Here is a 22,646-nt window from a genome sequence, read left to right as displayed (position 1 = left end):
GGAATCTACACTAAAGAAGGAAAATAATGGAGGGTTCCAGAGAAAAAGTCAGTTACCACCTTCAAAATGCCCTTTCTCTAATCCTTCCCTACTGTTCCTATACATCCTCTTGGTATCCATTTTGTAAACAGATGTGCCACGTAGAGCCACTCTCATGATTCTGGTATATCATTATTACAAATTCAGTAAGTAGTTTGTTGACAATCTCTTCTTTTTGAGGGGTTGTGGAATGAATGATTCATCAGTATATATAAAACATAATATAATAATTTCTAAACAACCAATCTGACTTTCTAATTTTGCAAGTCAATTAATTAGAAATGTTCAAGGCAGTAGATAAAAAATAAAATCAATACAGGATCATAAGTCTTAAAGATGGTAGTATGAAGCTAGGCAGCTCCTAGAGCTTTTCCTGAAACAACTTCAGATGAAGCCTCTAAACAGATCTTCAAGTGACAGAGTCTACCAAAAAAGTAAAGTGAAACAAGTTCTCAATTTAAGATATCATGGAGAAACTTCAGTAAAGATCTATCTCACATGGGTAAAAGGGGAATATAGTCTAGCATAGAAGGGAGACCTGGAAAGCCACGAGGAGGTTCTTAGCCACAGAACGGCTCAGGTCTGACCTCAGCAAGTCAGCAGGCCAGCTCCCAATCCCAGCTTGGAAGACAAAAAAATTCAAGCCCCAGAAAAGTTGGGGTAATCGACAAGTATAAGACAGATATAAAACATTTAAAATTTGAAAAACAGGATTATCTTGAGAGAAGAAGATGGAGGTATTAGAAGATAATTAGCCCCAGGTGAAGAGGCCCAAAGGTCCTTTTGTAGAAGAGGAAAAGAAGGGAGAGTGTAAACACTAAGTAAATTTTATTCTCAACAGATTCAGTTCAAAAAGGGAATGATAAACATTCCCAATTGGGTTGAGATATTTATCTTATCCTACAGGGAAGTAGGAGGGAACAGCGGAAAGGACTGTGTAAGGCAGACAGCAGTCAAAAACAAAACATTGGTGAGAAGGGAAAAGGGGAAAGGAGAAAGAAAAGTACCAATGGGGGAAGAGAAGGAAAAGGGAAATAAATACAAATAAAACCAATGCAACCAAGATCAGAAGGAATGCAGAAAGCTAAGAAACAATTTTCATTGTTCGCATTTCTGTAAGTAATAATTAGCAAACAAACTTTGGAAAAACTTGAAAAAACTTATATGAACTGATGCTGAGTGAAATGAGTAGAACCAGGAGAACTTTGTACATATTGACAGCAATGTTGTGAGATGATCAACTTTCAAGGATGCAGTTCAGTGATCAAGGACAATCCTGAGAGATTTGTTATGGGCAATGCCATTCACATCCAGAGAAAAAACTATGGAGTCTGAAAGTAGAACAAAGCATACTATTTTCACTTTTTTAATTTATTATTTTTATTTTTGTACAAATGATGTTTTTTATACATCACTAAAATATTCTTGTTTAAGAGTAAACATAATGCCCCTCCCCCCAAAAAAATATAGACCCATATGAGCAATAAAGAAAAAAATTTAATTTAAATTTTAAAAAATAATAATAATAATAGGAGCCGCTAGGTGGCACAGTGGACAGAGCACAAGCCTTGGAGTCAGGAGCACCTGAGCCCAAATCTGGCCCCAGACACCCAACAATCACCCAGCTGTGTGACCCTGGGCAAGCCACCCCAACCCTATTGCCTTCCAAAAACCATTAAAAAATGAAATAATAATAACAATAGTAACAATAACAACAACCACAACAACCACAACAACAACAACAACAATAATAATAATAATAATGATAATAAGTGTAGTGTAGCTGGGTGGTACAGTGCCAACCCTGGAGCACCTGGACTCAAATCCGGCCTCAGACACCCAACAATCACCCAGCTGTGAGGCCCTGGGCAACCCCCCCCCCAATCATCATCATCATCATCATAAATGTGCTTCAGTCTGTTCCAACACCACTTAGCTCTGTCACAGGTGGATCACATTCTTTAGGATAAGTTCATCATAAAAGCTACTTTCATATTTTTCCACTGTTGACATTGCTGATCGCAACTCCCTCCACTTGTACTTCCCCACTACCATATACTATATTTTTTCTCTTCTTTCACTCTGTCCCTCTTCTTAAATGTGCTGTAGGAAAGCTGAGTGGTGCAGCAGACTGATCACCAGTTTTGGGGCCAAGAGGCCCCAAGCCCACATACCATCCCTAAGGCCCAGCCAGCCCTGTAGTCCTGGACAGGTCATCCAATCCCAGCCTCTTGCAAGAAGTAAAAAAGAAAATGTGTTATATCTGACCACTCTCCCCCACGGTCCACCCTCTCCTCCATCACTCACATCCCCCCCATCCCCCTGTCCCCCTTCTCTTGTTCTTCCTCTAGATATCTATACCCCATTGAGTATATATGCTGCTTCCTCTCCTAGCCACCTCTGATGAGAGCTAAGGTTCTCTCATTCCCCCTTGCCTTCCCCCCTTCCATATCATTGCAATAGCTCATTGTAATAAAAAAAACTTTAGTATATGAAATATCTTAGGCTATTCCACCTCTCCTTTCTCTTACTCCCATTACATTTCCCTTTTAGCCATTGACTCCACTTTTACAATATATTATATCTTCAAATTGAGTTCTCTCCTGTGCTTCATCTATAAAAGCTCCTTCTACCTGCTCTATTAAATGACAAGTTTCTTATGAGTATTATCAAGGTCACTTTTCTATACAGGAATACATGCAGTTTACCCTTCTCCTCCACTCTCTATGCTTCACCTGAGTCCTGTATTTAAAGATCAAACTTTCTGTTTAGCTCTGGCCATTTTAACAGGAACATTTGAAATTTCCCAGTTCACTGAAAGTCCATCTTTTCCCTGGAAGAGGACATTCAGTTTTTCTGGGTAGTTGATTCTCGGTTGCATTCCAAGCTCTTTTGCCTTCTGGAATATTATATTCCAAGCCCTACCAGCCCTTAATGTAGTTGCTGCTAAGTCCTGTGTGATCCTGACTTCAGCTCCACAATGTTTGAATTGTGTCCTTCTGGCTGCTTGCAATATTTTCTCTTTGACTTGGGAGTTCTGGAAATTGGCCATAATATTCCTGGGGGTTGGTTTTTTTTTTTTGGATCTCTTCCCAGGGGAGATTGGTGGATTCTCTCAATTTCTATTTTTGCCCTCTGCTTCTAGGATATCTGGGCAATTTTCCTGTAAGAATTCCTTAAAAATGAGGTCAAGGATTTTTTCCTGATCATGAATTTCAGGTATCCCAATAATTTTTAAACTATCTTTCCTGAATCTGTTTTCCAGATAAGTTGTTTTTTTTTATGAGATATTTCACATTTTCTTCTAATTTTTCATTCTTTTGGTTTTGAAGTATTGTGTCTTGATTTCTCATAAAGTCAGCAGCTTCCTTCAGTTCCATTCTACATCTGAAGGATTTGTTTTCCTCAGAGAGCTTTCTTATCTCTTTTTCCATCTGGCCAATTCTGCTTTTTAAAGCATTCTTCTCCTGAATAACTTTTTGAACTGTTTTATCCATTTGACCTAAGCTGGTTTTTAACATGTTATTTTCTTCAGCATTTTTTTTGTATCTCCTTGGCTAAGCTGCTGACTTCTTTTTCATGTTTTTCCTGCATCTCTCTCATTTCTTTTCCCAATTTTTCCTCTATCTCCCTCATTTGATTTTCAAAATCTTTTTTGTGCTCTGTCATAGCCTCAGCCCAATTTCCATTTTTCTTGCAGTCTTTAGATGCAGGAGTTTATACTTCTTCATCTTCATTTTGATCCTCCTTGGGATTATAGACAATGTATTTCTCAATGGTGTTCCTCTTTTTTCTCTGTTTACTCATTTTCCCAGCCTGTGCCTGGTCTTGGGGATGCTTTCTGAGCTTGCCCAAGGCCACACAGCTAGGTAATTATTAAGTGTCTGAGGCCAGATTTGAACTTAGGTACTCCTGACTCCAGGGCCAGTGCTCTATCCACTGTGCCACCTAGCCACCCCTGCTTCCTGAGCTTTTGAGTATTATTGGGCCACCCCTCCCCTATAAGAATCTCAGTGTGTGAAATTCTGTCTTCCCTCCTGGTCTGTGAATGACCACAAGTGCACCCCTCTGCCATGGTGCTGAGGTGGGGGAGGGGCACCCTGCTGTTCTATGTGGGGCCTAGACTGTGCTCAGGACCAGAGTCCTGTTCCAGGGACAGAGGACAAATCTCAGAAGTCTTTCTCCACTCCCCTCCCTTTGGTAGACTGAGCACTCAAACCTCAGTTGCCTGGGGGCTCCTGCTTACCGGCTCTGCCTACTTCTGTTTCTGGATCTGGGCTGCTGGGGCCAAGCTGCTCTGTGAGGGCTGGGTTTCATGTGCTCTCTCCGGCAGAAGTCCCCCCCGCTGATCTTCCAAGTTGTGCCTAGTGCTTCCTGGGGTGTAAATCAGGAAATTGCCCATGCTGCTGTAAGCCACGGCTCCCAGGCGCCCTGGAGCTGCCTCCGGGAGGCAGAAGTTCCTTCACTCTGGTGTCCTCCCCTCTAACCCCGTGGAGTGGAGCCTTTCCACTATTTTCCAAGTTACCTTGGACTGGAGAATTGCCTCACTGGATCCCTCTGTGGGTTCTATCTCTCGAAAATTCAGAGTCCTTATTTTATGAGTTTCGAAATATTATAGAGAGAGAGTACCTAAGAGAGGCTCTTCCCCTGTTGCCATCTTGGCTCCCTACTATGTTCACTTTTAAAAACTTCTTTTATATTAGTTCTTTCTCTCTCACAATCTTTTTGTCCCCTTTAGTTCTAATTCTTCTTTCACAACATGCCTAATATGGAAATATATTAAACATGATTGTACATGTACAACCCATATCAGATTGTTCACTGTCATGGAGAGGGGAGAGGGAAAAGAGGGTGGTATAAAAAATGTGGAACTCAAAAGCTTGCAAAAGGATGAATGTTGAAAACTATTTTTCTATGTAAAAAAGAATTTACAGGATCATAAGTAAATTGTAAAAAACAACTACAGCCCCAAAAGAGTTCAATTCTACTCTTTTCAGTTGTCAAAACAGATCAAGCAATCTACATAAATATTAATTGATCTACTACTTCTCTCCCTACATCAACATAGTTAAAAACACAGAACTGCATGAAACAATAAGAAGGCATTTTAAACATATCAAATATCTGCTAAGACTTTTCAAATTCTATTGACACAATAATAACAATTAGAGAACTAGTTCTTCAAGCAAAGGAAAGAAAAACAAATAAAACAGCATGTTACACTGATAGGCTTATATTCAAGGCTTACAAAGTACATTATGTATATTACTATCCCAAGTTTCACTCAATGTAGCTACTGAATTATCAGGACATGTCGGATGACCAAGGACAGTCCTTCCATTTTCCCAGTCTTCTTTTAGAATATTGGGGGAGAGGGGTTCCTTCCTGAACAAAACTGGATCTAAATGTTTTTTCTACTCTGAATATACTATGGCTATTTTGTTTCTCTGTCATTCAGATGCTTTTACTATCCAAATCTAATCACAAAATACTAAGAACACATTTCAAGAAATATCCTAGAATTCCTAACTATTCTCCAATAACACAACACAAATAGAATCATAGTTTGCAATACCTTTTCAAGATAAAGTCCCCTCAAACTTGCAGTTTGGAAAATTTTTAGTTACAATTCAGATTCAACCTTTTTTGTCAAGGCTCTTTACCGAGCCTTCAGTAGATACGTTACCTAAAATAAAATTAGGTCTATAGATTTTCAAGTAAAATGGCCCTGAGAAGGAGCCAATTACCGTTAATTTTGACAACTATTGTTGTTAGTTCCTCGTAGGCCAAAGAGCTATAACCCTTTGACCTAGCAAAATCACTACTAAGTCTGTACCCAAGACCCAGCAATATCATTACTAGGTCTATACCCAAGAGATCAAAGAAAAAGGGAAAAGATATAAATGTACATAAATATTTATAGTAAATCTTTTTGTGGTAGCAACTGCTTGGAAGTTGAAGGGATGCTCATCAATTGGGAATGAAGGAACAAGTTGGGGCATGGGATTGTGATGGAGTACTATAACGCTATAAGAAATGATAAGGGAGATGGTTTCAGAAAAACATACCAAGGCCTATATGAACTATTGAAAACTTTAGTGAGGACAGGGAGATCATTGTGCATAGTAACTGCAATCAATGTTATGATGATGATCAACTTTGAAAGCTATAACTGATCAAGACAATGGTTCAAGACAATTCCAAAGGACCCATGAAGAAAAAAATTGCAATCCACCAAAGACAGAACTGATTAACTGAGTGCAAATTGAAGCATAATTTTCTCATTTTTATTTTTTTTGCTTTAAAGAAATAGTTAATATGGAAATGTTTTGTATGATTTCAGCATACGAGAAAGGAAGTTGGACAGTAGGAGAGAATTTGAAACTCAAAATTTAAAAAGAAAAGAATTTTAAAAATAAATAATAAAAATTTTAAAACATTTAGTTCCCTATGTCATAGCTCTGACATATAGATAGTATTAGTAATTTTGATCCCCCATATATGACCACATATCTATAATCATACAAAATAAATAAAAAATAGGTCAATTTATGATAACCATATCATCATATCAGATCTCAACTTCTATTCAGTGGTAACATCAAACTGTACTGAATAGGATCAAGAATATAAAAGGAATTAAAGGAAAGACAAATACAATTTTCATAGTGAAAGTTTAGAAAACCAGATTCAAAGATCCTTTGATGAGTCATATGGAAACTTTTCATACAAATTTATCTTAATCAATAAATGTATTAAGTAAACTATCATTTTGGGCTGATCAAATATGAATTGACTGAAATGTTATAATCCCTCAAAGCAGTTACTAAACTTAGAAATGCAAAGTACCACTTGGTTGAGCAAAAGAAATAAATAAAACACAAATGATTTAAATCAACTGACACAACTAATTCTATGATCTACCATGCTCCAGTAGAAAGGACTCTGGCTCTGGGATCAAAGGACTTGGATTCAAATCCCATTTCTGATGTTTACTTCCTAGGTAACTTTGGACAAATCATTTAACCTTCAGTTTCTTCATCTGTATAATAAGAGTGCTGACACTCTGAAATCTCTTCCATTTCTAAATGCATGAGCTAATGTACTCTGAAATTACTCTCAGTCTGTAGTTTTATTATTTTTAGCTCTCTCTCTATTAAATTTGATATACCTAAAACATAAATCTGACTATGAAAACCCCTAACCAAAACTTTTCCCTTTCCTATCATTTCCTGTTGCTTCTAGTATAACAAACAAAATCCTCAGCGTAGCATTTAAAGCTTGAATATAATTCCCCTGCAGACATAGTCCTATTTCATGTTACTCCTTTTCATATAATCTCCATGGCAATCAAATCAGTCTATTAGTTGTTCTCCATAAATGACATTTTAACTGCTAGGGTCTTTTACACAAGGGGTACTCCAAGTATGGAATTCTCCATCTTCACCTTTGCCTCTTAGAACACCTAGCTTCATTCAATCAGCTGTCACCTCCCACATAAGACCTCTGGATGTCCTGGAAAGTTGTCACTTTCCCTCTTGAAGTCTTTGTACACGGGTAAGACTTTGGGTATGTCATCTTGTTCGATTTTCCCCTTATATCTATACACCAAGAAGCATAGAGGTATATGAGGGAGCTGGGGAAAGACTCTGAAGACGTGGAAGAGCATTCTCGTGAGATGCTAATGAAGGATCAAGGTACCTGACATCATGGAGATTCAAGAGAGAAGTATGAAGGGACCAGAGGTGCTAAGCTTGAATAGTTACCACATAAGGCTCTATAATAGCCCAAACTGGTATTTGTAGGGGAGGACTCTCATTCCCAGGTAAGCCCATCAAAGGGCTTTGCAATATATGACCCTGGAATATCTAAAGATGATTGGGTTATGATTCTATGAAGAGATCGGGTTGCCTAAATATGATCATTTCAATTCATCTCAACCTTGGAGAAAATATGTTAAAGTGAAATAAGCAGAATCAAGAGAATGGTATAAAGTAATATATACATACTATATATACAAAAACAGTAATATTCTTTGCATAATAATGTGGTAACTTTGTTATTCTGAGCATTCCAAACCCTCAAATCAACCACAAAGAATCGATGAAGGAAGATCGTCTCTCCACCTCCGGAAAAAAACCAAACAAACTGATAAATAGAAATTAGGTGTGTGTGTGTGTGTGTGTGTATATGATTTTTTATATCTATTCATAAAGACATCCAATGTTGACCTTCTCTAGTGAGAGGGAAGGAAACACTTCAGAATTTAAAAGGTAACCAAACATTTTATGAAAAATCTCAACTGAGGAAGTTCCTTATCTGAGATCTCCCCCCCCCCCCCGCAAAGAAAAACCTTCGTTTTTTGTGTAACTTTGTTTCACTGTGAGCTCATATAATCCTTTTACCTATGCAATCTGCCAACATTCCCTCTAATTAACTCCCGTAATTTATACGGGGGGGGGGGGGGGGCGGGTGGATAAAAGGAACTCAAGTGTCAGCTCTCTCCATTTGGCTTGGAAGCGCCCACCTGCCACAGTGCACCCAAAGGTATGTCAGGAGGGGCGGCTAGGTGGCGTAGTGGATAAAACACCGGCCCTGGAGTCAGGAGTACCTGGGTTCAAATCCGACCTCAGACATTTGATAATAATGACCGAGCTATGTGACCTTGGCCAAGCCACTTAACCCCACTGCCTTGCAAAAACCTAAAACCACAACAACAACAAAGGTTGGTGGGGGCTCTCTCCGGTCCTCCATCTGACCAGGATTTCCCAGGCGCATCAGCAGCTTGCTCTGTCGCCCGCCGCTTGGGCATCACCTTCCCCACTCTTGGTGGTCCCGGTGTGCCCAGGGTAAGACCCCCCCCCACGGTCACCGGATGGGGAGAGAGACCCGGGAAATCTCTATAAACCGTAACTGACTGGAACACATGTAGAACATAATATCCATAATCTCTCTCTAAACTCACTCAGTCTCCTCTTTGGGATTTGTTTTGGGGCTTTTTGGTCAGTCTCCTATGGTCATATGAGGGTCGGCCTGGGTGCCCTTGGAGGCCCAACACTGGTGTCGGTTCTGCGAAGGACAGCGGCTGGGTCCAACCCGGCTGCGGCTAGACAGAGGGCGGCCAGGGGCCAGGGGGCGCCGGGCAGGCAGCGCCGGAGGCGGAGCCCGCCAGTCTGGGGACACCCGAGAGAGTGGGGCGGGGGCAGGTCGGGGTCCTCCAGGCACGTGTGCGGTGCCCCGGGCCGGCTCTCTGCGGGCCTGCAGCGCGGGAGGACGGGGGACAGACACTCACAGGTGGCGCGGCAGCCCCGCTCCGGCTCCGGCTCCGGCTCTGGCCCCGGCTCCGGTCCCGGCTTTCGCAGCAGCGCGGCCGACCTTCTGCAGCAGCCTTAGCGCCATCTTCCCGCCGCGCTGGGCTCGGCCCCGGCCCCGGCCCCGGCTCCGCTCGCTCCTCCCGCCCCGGCCCCGGCCCCGGCCCCGGCTCCGCCGCTCGCTCCTCCCGCCCCGGCCCGAGCTTCCCGGCCCGGCCTCGCCGATTGGCCTGGAGGGGGCGGCGCCGCAGGGCACCCGGGCCAAGGTCGCGGCTCGGCCCCCGCCCCGGGAGCCCGCGGCCCGCCGGCGCTCCTGAGGCTTCTTGTGTCTTTTCGGCTATTTTAAGCCGGGCCGCCGGCCGGTACGAGCTGCCCAGGCACCAAGTCGAATGGAAACTTTTTCTCCGAATTTGAAAATAGTATCAGATTCTTTTTTTCGAAGTTTCCATCGGGTTTTGCTGACTTTCACCCTTTTCATTTTATTTGTAATTTTTAAATTATATATATATATATTTAAAATTATATTTTCATAAAATTTTATAATAAAACATATATATTTATTAATTATGATCTTATAAAATCTTATAATATATATCATGTACATTATATATTATGATAATGTGGTTTATATTATGTATTGTTTTATTTATTATAAATAAAAATATTTTATATGAAACATAATTTATATATGTTAAATATAAAATTATAGATTTGTATTATATATAAATATATAAACATTACATGATTTTAAATTATAATTTTATAAAATTTTATAATATACAATATGTACTTTTATTTTCTTTACTATAAATATACAAATACATATAAATATAAAATATATAAAATATTTTTATATTATATGTGATTTTAATTATATATAATTACATATGAAATTTTAAATTATGATTTCATAAAATTTTATAATATAATACATATTGTATATATTATAATACATATAATATATTAATTTATTTTATTTATTATAAATATGTTTTGTATATAGATGTACATATAAATAAAATATACATAATTTTATAGATTATATATAATTAATATTAATTATATATAATTTTTGACATCTATAAATTACATATATATCTGAGTTATATGTATAGTTGTCTGGAATGCAGAGATATTTAGTGTAAACTAAATTGAGGATAAAATTAGATTAAAAATAAAAGCTATGCAGTAAAAAAAAAGTAAAATAAAAGCTATGAATAAAATTGCATTGCGAAAAATTTATTGCAACAGACTTTTAGAATTGGCCCAGGTAGATAGATCTGCATGTTGTAGATGGAGAAATCAAACTTATCTGTCTTCCCCTTTCAGTCTTCCCTACCCAGAAATTTATTATTAAAATGCAACCTGTGCATTTTATTTTATTTTCTTATGGAGTTCCTTTTAACCCAGGTTTATTGTGTTTCAGAATTGGCTAACTGCTGATCCTAGGAGGACACAGAATTTGCTGGGATGCTTCTTTCTTAGTGAGCATTGTGAGCAGGTGGTTTGTCTTCTAGGTTTGGTAGAATGGAAGCCCAAGAGATTTGAAGCTCTGGGTTGGCTTATGTTATCTCTTCTCCCATACATACAAAAAAGCAGCAACAACCTTCTGCCTCTTTCCTGAGCTGGGCTTCTAATTATAATTCTATTTAAAAAAAAAAGCTTGCCACCTTGAGCTGGTCTCATTTCTTCCTTTTATCAGATTAAATTCATTTTAAAGGGCTTTTGTGTTTGTGTGTGTGTGTGTGTGTTTGTGTGTCTGTGTGTCTGTGTGTGTGTCTGTGACTGCAGTAAACTGAACATTGCATAAGAAGGGGAAAAAAGTAGATAAATTTGTCCTATAAACCACTTTGCCTGATCACATGAAGTTCACAATCTGTGGAAATAGGATGCACATACAAATGAATAACCAGTAACAGACCCCAAGAAGGTAGAATTCCTGGGTACTGTTTCACCCTTTGACACCCCAAAATTCTGGGGGTCACTTTATTTTTGTACATAGTTGGTACATATTGTCTCCCTCCATAGGCTATGAATTCAAGAGTCTCTTGAGAGCTACTCAAACTTCATTGAAAAGTCATTGGAAAATATTTTTTAATACAATAGAACATAGATAATGTTAATATGTAGTTATCCAAGTCAATATGGGACCTTTATGTATGATTTAGTGATCCTATTTTTGTTTTGTTTTTTTATTGTTTTATTTTATGGGCAAACAAGTTATAACATTCCTTTTTCAAACTTTTGAGTTCCAGGGCGGCTAGGTGGTACAGTGGATAGAGTACCAGCCCTTGGAGTCAAGAGTACCTGAATTCAAATCCAACCACAGACACTTAATAATGACCTAGCTCTGTGGCTTTAGGCAAGCCACTTAACCCCATAACCTTGCAAAAAAACAAAAAACAAAACCATTTGAATTCCAAATTCTCTCCCTTCTCATCCTATCATCCCTTTTTGAGAAAGCAAGTAATTTGATATAGGTTAGTAGGTCCTCTTTTCCAACTGAGTTTAACACTTCTGCTCTAATCAACTCTCTTAAAGCTCATAGAAGTTCTCTCCCTATACCAATGCAATCACAAGTCCATTCCCTACCCTGTAAATAATTATAATTGTACTATTTGGGATCCAGAAGAGAAAGGTAATTACGGATTAGAAGTAAAAAAGAAAGGGAGAATCAGAGATGACTTCCTGGGAATGATGTTCAAATTAGACATAAGGGATGGGTTAATATGCAACCAACTGCAGGGTAGTAAAGGGGACATTCCAGGTACAGGGGACAAAGAGCACGGGGGAGGAGGGTCACAAGGCATTTTCTGGCTAGTGAGATGAATGAGAAGCCCAAGAGACAGAGTTTCTGTATAATTAAAAATCAGTTGAACACTCAATTTACTTTACAATACATGTCTCTCTCCATTCCAGACAAATATCCATATAATTAAATATATATATATATATATATATATATAATTTTAAAAAACGAATAAAAATATTTAAATTTTTTAAATCAATAAAAATCATTCTGTTAATTAGGTTAGCAATAATCAATAAATTGATGATCTCTCTGGGTAAACAAAGTTGGAGATCCCTGAATACTTAAATATCTTTGGAAAAGGTGTCAGGTGTGTCAGGTGAAAATTAACTCCTGATTGGTGAACAATTAATAAGAAGGTAGGCTAAAAGTCTTCAGCTCCTCTTGCTGATAATGTGACTTGATTATGAAACTCAGCCACTTCCAAGTCTGGACAAAGGAATCCATCTCTACCCCAACCACTCTGGTTGGTTCTCTCTTTCCTAAGTTAAACTCCATTGAAGGGATGCAAGGGTTTATACTTATTTCCTAAGGATAAGAATTCATCTAGTTTTGATTCTATTTGTAAGGTCTTCTAGTTGGGTGAAGTCCTAGCCAAGAAGATAGGGCATATACCAGGAGGATTTGGGCAATCTCATCTCTCAGTGATGTTCTTCAGATTCTGACTGATCTACAAGGATAAGTCCCTAAATCAGGAAATAAAAAATATTAATCCTAATTTATTTAATATAATAGAAAATAATTTCTCTCAAGATGACGTTGTCCACTTTGCTATTCAAATTGTCCACATACTTATCATTCTAGTAAAGTATGTGGAGATTTTCCAAGTATCAAGCAAAAAAGTTTGCTATGGTTCAGTATAAAGACCATTTGATTTGGAATCAGAAGTCAAAGACTTGAATTTTAATAATTTTTTACTAATAATATTGAATTCTACTAATAGTATCAGTGTGGTACAGTAGAAAAAAGAACAGGATATGAAATGCCAAATGGGGTTATAAGGAGTCAGACATGGCTGAAATGACTGAACAACAACATGAAGTCTCGGCTCCATTTATATTGTTCAGTTCTATCCAATTCTGTGACTCCTTTTGGGTTTTTCTTGGCAAATATACTGGAGTGATTTATCATTTCCTTCTCCCACTCATTTTATAGATAAGGAAACTGAGGCAAACAGGGTTAAATGACTTGCCCAGAGACAGACAGATAAGTGTCTGAGATCAGATTTGAACTCATGAAGATGAGTTCTACCCACTACTTCAGATAGTGGAACTTCAGCTCCTCTACTCTGTAAAATCTTGGAAAAATCATTTTAACTTTGGTTTCCTCAATTTTGAAATAAAATGATTGGATTGGATGACCTCAAAGGTCCCTTTCTCTAAATTTATTATCCTAGGAACCCAGTTGTATGGCAATGGGCAAATCAAGTAACTTCTTTGGGTTTCAATTTTCTCACTTGTAAAATGAAGAGAAGAGGTCCTCTACAGATCTAAATCTACAAACTGTGCTCTCACTTCTTATAGAACATTGTGCAATTCACATCCATTTTTAGGGCCCCAGTTTCTTTATCTATAAATTAAAGATGTTATGCTAAATGATACCTGAGTTCTTTTTTAACTCTAAATTCCAAGAATTTGCTCAATAAACAAGAGGAAACCATTGAAAGATTTTTAAACAGAAAAGCATCATGACTGGATTTATGCAAAAGGAAAATAAATGTAGCAATACAGTGATGGATATATTGGAGACATGAGAAAGAGTAGAGATGGGAAGACCCAAAAGAGGTCTATTGCAAGTGCCCACTTATGGTAGTAATGAAGAACTGCTCAAGGATGCTGGGTATGGAAATACAGCATCAATCAAGCCTGATAACTGATTATATAGAAATTAAAGATATCACCAGAGTTGTTTTTTTAAAACATGTCAAACCAAGTAGTGTCACTAATAGAAACAGTATATCAAAGAAGTTGGGTTCAATTTTTCACTGTGTTGAGTTTGAAGTACTGGTGGGAATTGTCCTGACAGATGTAGGTTTGAATCTAGGAAGAGAGTTCATTGTTCAAAACATAGACCTGGAAATCATCTGTATACAGATAATGCTTAAAGGCATTGAAGGAATTGAAGATGCCAAGAGACATTGTAAAGATAAGAAGGCTAAACGGATAGATTCTTGAGGAACATGGAATTGGAAAGAGAATTAGAAATTTGTAAAGAAGAAAAAGGTCAAGGAAAGAGAGTTTATCTAGAAGGGAAGAAGGACCAGTGGATCAAATGCCAAGAAGCAAGATGATTGAGAAAAATCCATTAGTTTTCCTCAAGATGGCAGAGTAAGAAGAACTAGAACCAGTTTTGTCAAAATATTCCAACAAAGTTTTAAAAAGAAAGAAATCAATGGAAATGATAAAGAAATCCAGTGATCTATATTATAAAGTGGAAATCATGAAAACACTTTGATATTGACTAAGAGCTAGAATGGTGGATCAGTGGAATAGAGTGGATTAGGTACATTATACATCGTGGTTAATAACCCTAGTGATCTAGTATTTGATAAACCTAAAGAGTCAAGCACAATTCACTTTTTGACAAAAAACTGTTGGGAAAATGGGGAAGCAGTTTTACATAACATTGCAGGGCAGCTAGGTGGCACAGTGGATAGAGCTCCAGCCCTGGAGTCAGGAGTACCTGAGTTCAAACCCAGCCTCAAACACTTAATAATTACCTAGCTGTGTGGCCTTGGGCAAGCCACTTAACCCCATTGCCTTGCAAAAATCTAAAAAAAAAAAAAAAAAAGACTAACATTGCACACCACATACCTAAAAAAAGTCAACATGATATGATGTAGATATAAAAAATGTGATTTAGATAAAAAAAGTTTTTATAAGGAAAATAAGGGGAACATGAAGAGTTTATTTGTCAGATCTATGGATAAGGGATCAGTTTATGACAAAGGAAAACAGATCATTTTGCTTACATGAAATTAGTTTCTGCACAAACAAAACTAATGTAGTCATAATTAGAAGGAAAACAGGAAACCAGAGGAGGGAAATTTATAGTGAATTTCTTTGATAAAGTTCTCATTTCTCAAACATATGGGAACTGAGCCATATTTATAAAAATGGAAATCATTTTCCAATTGATTAAATGGTTAAAGAATATGAACAAGCAGTTATTAGAAGAAGAAATTAAAACTATCAATAGTCACATGAGAAATGTTCTAAATCACTATTGATTAGAAAAATACAAATTAAAATAATTACCTCACATTTGTCATATTGGGTAATATGACAAAAAAAGGAAAATGATGAGTACTAGAGAGGATGAGGAAAAATAGGGACACTACTCTACTGTTGGTAAAAATGTGAAATGAGTCAACCCTTCTAGAGAACAATTTGAAACTCTTCCCAAAGGACAATCAAACTGAGCATACTCTTTAATCTGGTACTACTAATTCTACATCCCAAAAAGTTCAAAGAAAAGGGAAAAGGTATTATATGTACAAAACTATTTATAACAGCTTTTTGTGGTGGCAAAATTGGAAACTGAAGTGATATCCATCTTTTGGGGCATGGCTGAACAAGCTGTGATATATGATTGTGGTAACAAGTTATCACACTATAAGAAATGACAAGTTGGGGGCGGCCAGGTGGCACAGTGGATAGAGCACTGGCCCTGGAGTCAGGAGTACCTGGGTTCAAATCCAGCCTCAGACACTTAATAATTACCTAGGTGTGTGGCCTTGGGCAAGCCACTTAACCCCCCCCCCCATTGCTTTGCAAAAACTAAAAAAAAAAAAAAAGAAATGACAATTTGAATGTTTTCAGGAAAACTTGAGAAGTCATATATGAACTTATACAAAATGAACTAAGCAGTACCAGGAGAACATTGTACACAGTGACAATGATATTGTAAGGATGACCAACTATGAAAGACTTAGCTATCTGATTAAGAAACGATCTACAACAATTCCAAAGGATCCATAATGAAAAATATTATCCAGAGGTAGCTAGGTGATGCAGTGGATAGAGGAGGACCTGAATTCAAATTGGACCTCAGACATTTAATAACTGCCTAGCTGTGTGACTTTGGGCAAGTCACTTAACTCCATTTGACTTGCAAAAAAAAAAAGAAAAAAGCAAAAAAAAATTTTTCCATATTCAGAGAGAACTGATGAACATTGAGTGCAGTTTGAAGCATACATTTTTCACTTTCTTTTTCTTGGGATGTGTGTGTGTGTGTGTGTGTGTGTGTGTGTGTGTGTGTGTGTGTGTTTTCTTTTGCAATATGGCTAATATATAAATATATCTTGCATAACTTTACTTATATAATCAATATCATATTGCTTGCCTTCTCAAGGGGTAGGGAAGGAGCATGAGGGAGGAGAGAATTTGGTCCTCAAATTTTTAAAAATAAATGTTAATAATTTAAAAAATAAAAGTGAAATATATTTAATGAAATAAGTAAAAATATTTTTCAAAAAAGAAACCCAAGAGGAAACTACAGTAAGTGCTTTTTACCAGCCCAGGTCCACCTAAAATCCAGATAAATTTGGACACTAGAGAAAGGATCCAGCCACAAAGGCTGCATGGGATCCCAGGGAAGTTTCCCATAGTAGCTTGATTGAGCTTGGAAAGCCTGTAGCCTGAAGCTATATAGTGGGGCAGAGATTGGATTCTGGACCAAGACTCTGGAATCTGCAGCTGTGTTTCTTTAACCTCAGTCTTTTCTGAAACCTGGGACCAGGAGGATTATGATCAAAGCACACCCTGAATCAGACTCTGAGACAACTTGCCCCTGCCAATGACCTAGAAGAGTTCTTAAAGTACATAGTGATCCACACTCCCCAAGATAGTATTAAAGAATGCTTTATTATTCATTCCAGAAGAACATAGAAGTTGACTCTAACACAAAGTCACAATTCAGGAAGTAATGCTGGAAAAATGAATAAGCACAATGAAGTGTTTGAGAATTTTTAAGATGGAAAAGATTAAAGTCACTAGGGATTAAATGCAGCTAAAAAGTTTAGAAGAGCCATTGACCTTGAATCATACCAAGTAATAAGGATTATCAGAAGACTGTGGGATTGAAATGGGTTCCTTCAATTACTGTATATTATTTTATGAATAGTATTCCAATATTCAGGATTGACATCCTTGACATAACTGAATTTTATTTTCAGATAAGCAAATGACACATTTATTTATTTATTTATTTATTTGTTTATTTGTTTGTTTATTTATTTATTTGGGTTATTTATTTGGGTTTTTGCAAGGCAAATGGGGTTAAGTAGCTTGCCCAAGGCCACATAGCTAGGTAATTATTAAGTGTCTGAGATCAGATTTGAACCCAGGTACTCCTGACTCCAAGGCTGGTGCTTTATCCACTACGCCACCTAGCTGCCCCCCTGACACATTTATTTTAAATCTTACTCATGGAATGATCATAGACCAGTGCTGTCTTCCTGAATTTGAGTCAGGGACTTTTTTGAATTCAATTTTCTCAGGAAATGGATATTTAAATATTTGTCCTCATTAATCTTAGGAATCTTTGACACAAAGACAACACAGCCCTGCTTTTGACACATCAGCACACTCAAAAGAGTCATTGGAAAAAAATGTCTAGTTAGCATAAATTTTAAACAACTTTCAGCTCTTCAAGGCCAATAATTTTTTTGGACAAACCACTAATGATGATTGCATCATTCATACATTAAAAGTCTTCACTGTTAATACTACAAACTACTTAGTATAGTCCTTTTGTCCTTCCTCATCATATTTACTGATCATATTTGTCTTTTACAGTTTATGTTTGCAAAGATGGAAAAAGGTAGCCTATATTGTTTATTGACTATGAAATTCAAATTAGGGATACTAAACTGAAGGCTAGGGCAACATGGAGTTACCAGTAGACACCCATGGTCTGTCATTAAAGCTCTCTGGTGCTTTGTTCAGATAATATTTATCAATTTTGAAAAAGTCCAATTATTCTTATGCTTTTAATGATTTTTTAAAACATAAATAAGTGTTGCATTTTGTATATATATATATATATATATATATATTCATATATGCTCCTATAAATGTATGTCTCTTGATTTGTGATTCTTATTGTTTTTATCACTACATTATGTTTATAATTTACCTAATATTGATCCAACTCTGTTATAAATTTATAAAGTTCTTGGTTAGAGAATTTAACCTTTTAAATATATTTTCTGATCTGTTTTTTACTCAAGTCTTTACATCAAAACTCATCAAGGATATCATTCTGTAGTTTTATTTCTAGATTATATTTGTGCCATAGTAGGAATCTGGTAGAATTTCTTCCCCTATTTTTGCAAACAGGTTATATAAATTGAAATTAATTGCAAAATTTTGAATGCTTTGTAGAATTTACCTATAAACTCATGTTATCCTTGTTTTTTAAAGTTCATTTATGATTTATTCAATTTATTTTCAAAGATATTATTTAAATCCTCTCTTGTTATTTTTTGGATATTTTATATTTTTGTAAATTTCTTATTCATTTCTTCTGGTTTTACTTCTTAGGCAGCTCTTGATTCATAATCTTACTTCATCCTGCTTGTTGTCATCTTATGTTTATTCATATTTCTAGACTTAGGTCCTGATTGAAAAACCTCTTTCTTCCTCCCTCCAACCTCCAATACTCCTGGATGATGTGATCAGATTCCTCTTTAGTTCTGTCTTTGATTTTTATCTGTTCTTGCCACTGACTTCCTGGGTATTTCTGTACAAAATACACTAGTAAGCTTTGTGTCCCCTTCATGGCACAGTGAACAGAGAGTACCAGACCTCGAGTCAGAAAGATAGCTTCCTGAATTGAAATCTGACCTCAGACATTTATTAACTGTGTCACCCTGGGTAAATCATTTAACCCCATTTACCTCAGTTTTTTTATTTGTATAATGAGCTGGAGAAGGAAATGACAAACCACTTGAGTGTCCTTGCAAATGGGGTCATGAAGAGTTGGATAAAACTAAAATGACAGAGCAACACAAAGGATCAGCCAAAGCCAGAGCATTGAGGTCTTCAGGCCCATTTGAAGTCCCTTTGGTCAGAGAACTATGATTTTCAAGTACCTTCAAAGAATTGTGGTTTTTCAAGTCTCCAAGTACCTTAATCAGACAACTGACAATTTCCAACTACTCTGTAGATTCCCCATTATAGACCTGTTGGTTCCTGACATCATATAATCCCCCCAGTGGGAGTCCTGGTGGCTTCAGGTGCCCTCTCTTCCTCTGGTGTTGTTGATGGCTGCTCGAGTGAGTTTGGGTTAGACTAAAAACCTAAGCTCTGGTGATCCTTGAGCTGAAGGCTTTCCACGGAACTCTGATTTGATAACACAACTGCATCATTCATGGCCTCACTTGTTGATAGCCCTGTTCCCAGACTTCTTGACCTAGGGTTATATCCTGCCCAAATTAGAGTTACATCATTGTTTTTATCCTGTATACTAATTTTGTGGTTTTCTGCTATAAGAACTGTTTGATACTTTCTTTTTTGTTTTGTTTTATTCTTTTGCAAGGCGATGGGGTTAAGTGGCTTGCCCAAGGCCACACAGCTAAGTGTCTGAGGTTGGTTTTGAACTCAGGTAGCCCTGACTCCAGGGCCGTGCTTTATCCACTGCACCACCTAGCCACTCCTTGATACTTTCAATAAATGGTTCGGCTAGTTGTCCTGCTAACACCCCACCTGAGTGTACACATATTTCATTTCTCTCCTGAGCTGCATGAGTTCCCTGGTGGACAGGGGAACTCAACATGGTGTATCTCTGCATTTCCAGTCTGTTTCTTTGTGTTCTTTTGGCTCCCATGGTGAAAACTCTTTCTCAATGCTTATAACCTCTAATTTTTTTTTAATTTTTCTTAGAATTTCTTGATCCTTAGTTAAGCTAGTGACCTTTTTAGATATTTTCTGTAGAATAAATAGGAAGAAATATTTCATATTGTATTATGGTCTGTGAACATGAGAATTTTGCTGGTTTTCTGTGACAGAACTCTCTTCAGGAATGTAAAGGGCTTAAGTTTCCATTGGGAGGATTCTTCACATCTTATTTCCCCCCACCCCCACCTGAGAAATCTGAGAACTTGACTATATGACTCTACCCAATATGCTGCTGTTATCCATCCCCTGTGCAAACATCTAGATCACAAAATTTAAAGAAGACAATTCTCTTAGGTCAATGAAAAGAATTAGAACTCTTCTTCAAATTCATGCAAAAATATAAACATCAGGGGAGGCTAGGTGGCATAGTGGATAAAGCACCAGCCTTGGAGTCAGGAGTACCTGGGTTCAAATACGGTCTCAGACACTTCATAATTCCCTAGCTGTGTGGCCTTGGGCAAGCCACTTAACCCTGTTTGCCTTGCAAAAACCTAAAAAAACAAAACAAAACAAAAATCAACATCTGTCAATGAATAGCCATTGCCCAGAGACCTCTGTGGTCTCACTCATTTACTTAGTAAGCACCCTGGCAGGGCAGCTAGATAGTACAATGGAGTCAAGACCTGAAGTCAGGAGGACCTGAATTCAAATCCAGCCTCAGACACTTAAAAATTGCTTAGCTGTGTGACCTTGCTCAAGTCACTTAACCCCATTGTCTTACAAAAGAAAAAGAAAAGAAAATAGAAAGAAAAAGAAAGTAAGCATCCAGACAGACCTAACTCATCAGCATATGGCATCTGCTATGTCCTCTTAGACTCTAGAACTTAATGCCTTTTTCTTTTCTTGTAAGAGATCACACAAGAGCCATCTCATGGAGGCAATACTACTATCTTTCCTACTTTACAAAGTGACTTAGGGCTCAGAGATAATATAAGGTGTATGCTGTCTGGGTAGATTATGCATGTCTATATAGGTTATCTAAATGTCATTCAGAGGGAAGAATGGATAGATATCTCCAAACTCTTGCTAGCCCCCTTCTCCAAGAGGATCTATGATTCCTGCCTTGAGGAGAGCAAAAGAAGAGCTGCCAAGTTGAGTGTTTTTTCCTCTAGTCTCCAAGATGGGTAGAATTGGGACCATTATACCCCCTAAATTTTGCTGGTCTTGGGAAACAATTTTTTAATTCAGATCAAAAAACCTCTAGATTTCTATTTCTAAAAAAAAAAAGAGAGAGAAAAGGATTGTGCTGACCTTAAATCACAGGTTAACTCACCACAAAACTCTAATTATACAAAAAAGATCATCAGAAAGAGTGAATAATGAGTAATGTCATTTACCCAAGCAAATAGTGAACAAAAATTATACAGATTAGTTTTATAAATTATGAAATAGAAAGAATGAATGAACCCTTTAAATGGGAACAAAATATTTCAACTCAAACCAAGGGAAAAAACTTAATCTCATCCAAGAGAAAATTCCGTCAAATCTCTAGGGAGATAAATTTGAAAGGAGCATGTTGAGAAGCTAGGTTTTTCATTTCTGTTTCTAAAATCTCTCTGTCTCTGTCTTTGTCTTTCTCTAGGTCTTTCCTATCTCTCTCTTCTCTCTCCTCTCTTTCCTTTCTGTCTCTGGGTCCCTCTGTCTTTGTATGTCTCTGTCTCTTTTTCCATAGGTTTAGAGTCAGTCCTAGAAACACACTATGTGCTTCCTCTTGAAGATGTCGTGCAGAAAATCTCTCCTTTCCAATGCTCTTTCAACAACTTCACTCCATCCTATAGGCACAACAAATTTATCAACATTCTTTCCACACAGTTGGGGAGTCTTATGCAAAATGTCACACTAGAAAGAGGTAGAACTAGGATTGAGGTCAAAATAACATGCATATTTAGTGTATACTGTCTTCTAGACACTGTCCTAAGTGAACAAAGAAAATAAAAATAAAACAAAAACAGTCCCTAAACTCAAGAACCTCATATCTAGTGAAGGAAACAACATACAAACAACTATAGGAAAATATGATTTATACAAGATAATTGAAGATAAGGGAAAAAGTACTAATTATAAAAAAGATTGAAAAAGGATTCCTGGAGAGATAGAGATGAGTAGGAAGAGATTTCCAAGGATAGAGGAGAGATGGTGAATTGAGTTAGAGAACTGATTATCTTGTGTAATGTACAGCAGAGAGGTCAGTGACACTGAATCAAAGACTATGTAGAAGGCAATAAAGTTTCAGAAGACTGGAGTTAAATCTCTGATTCCAAATCCAATGCACTTTATTAGTAGTCTTTACATTAACTCTTCTCATTTGTTATATGGTCAAGCACTTAGCTTTGTGACCCTGGGAAAATTACTTAACCCTATCTGCCTCTGTTTTCTCATCAAATGGAGAAGAAAATGGCAAACCACTCCAGTATCTTTGCCAAGAAAACCCCTAAAATGGAATCATGGAGAATCAAACATGACTTAACAACCACATAGTTGTCATTAAAGAGGTATATTTAAATAGGAAATAGTGTGTTAGTCTCAGAGTCATGATGAGGCTCAAGTTCACATTAAAAGACATACTATTGGGGTGGTTAGGTGGTG

General features: G+C 37.4%; 1 protein-coding gene across 1 annotated transcript in view; it reads right to left on the bottom strand.

Annotated features, from left to right (window-relative positions):
• Nucleotides 1–9,477, bottom strand: part of CLYBL (citramalyl-CoA lyase) — a 385,303-nt gene extending 375,826 nt beyond the window's left edge. Inside the window, exon 1 of the mRNA XM_074191965.1 lies at nucleotides 9,332–9,477. Coding sequence (XP_074048066.1) covers nucleotides 9,332–9,438 — 107 coding nt within the window. The 5' untranslated portion in view covers nucleotides 9,439–9,477. The remainder of the gene's footprint in view (nucleotides 1–9,331) is intronic.
• Nucleotides 9,478–22,646: the final 13,169 nt, after the last annotated feature.

Source organism: Macrotis lagotis, chromosome 6 (assembly GCF_037893015.1).
Source record: "Macrotis lagotis isolate mMagLag1 chromosome 6, bilby.v1.9.chrom.fasta, whole genome shotgun sequence".
Classification (NCBI taxonomy): Eukaryota; Metazoa; Chordata; class Mammalia; order Peramelemorphia; family Peramelidae; genus Macrotis; species Macrotis lagotis.
This window is presented reverse-complemented; position numbering and strand designations above follow the sequence as displayed.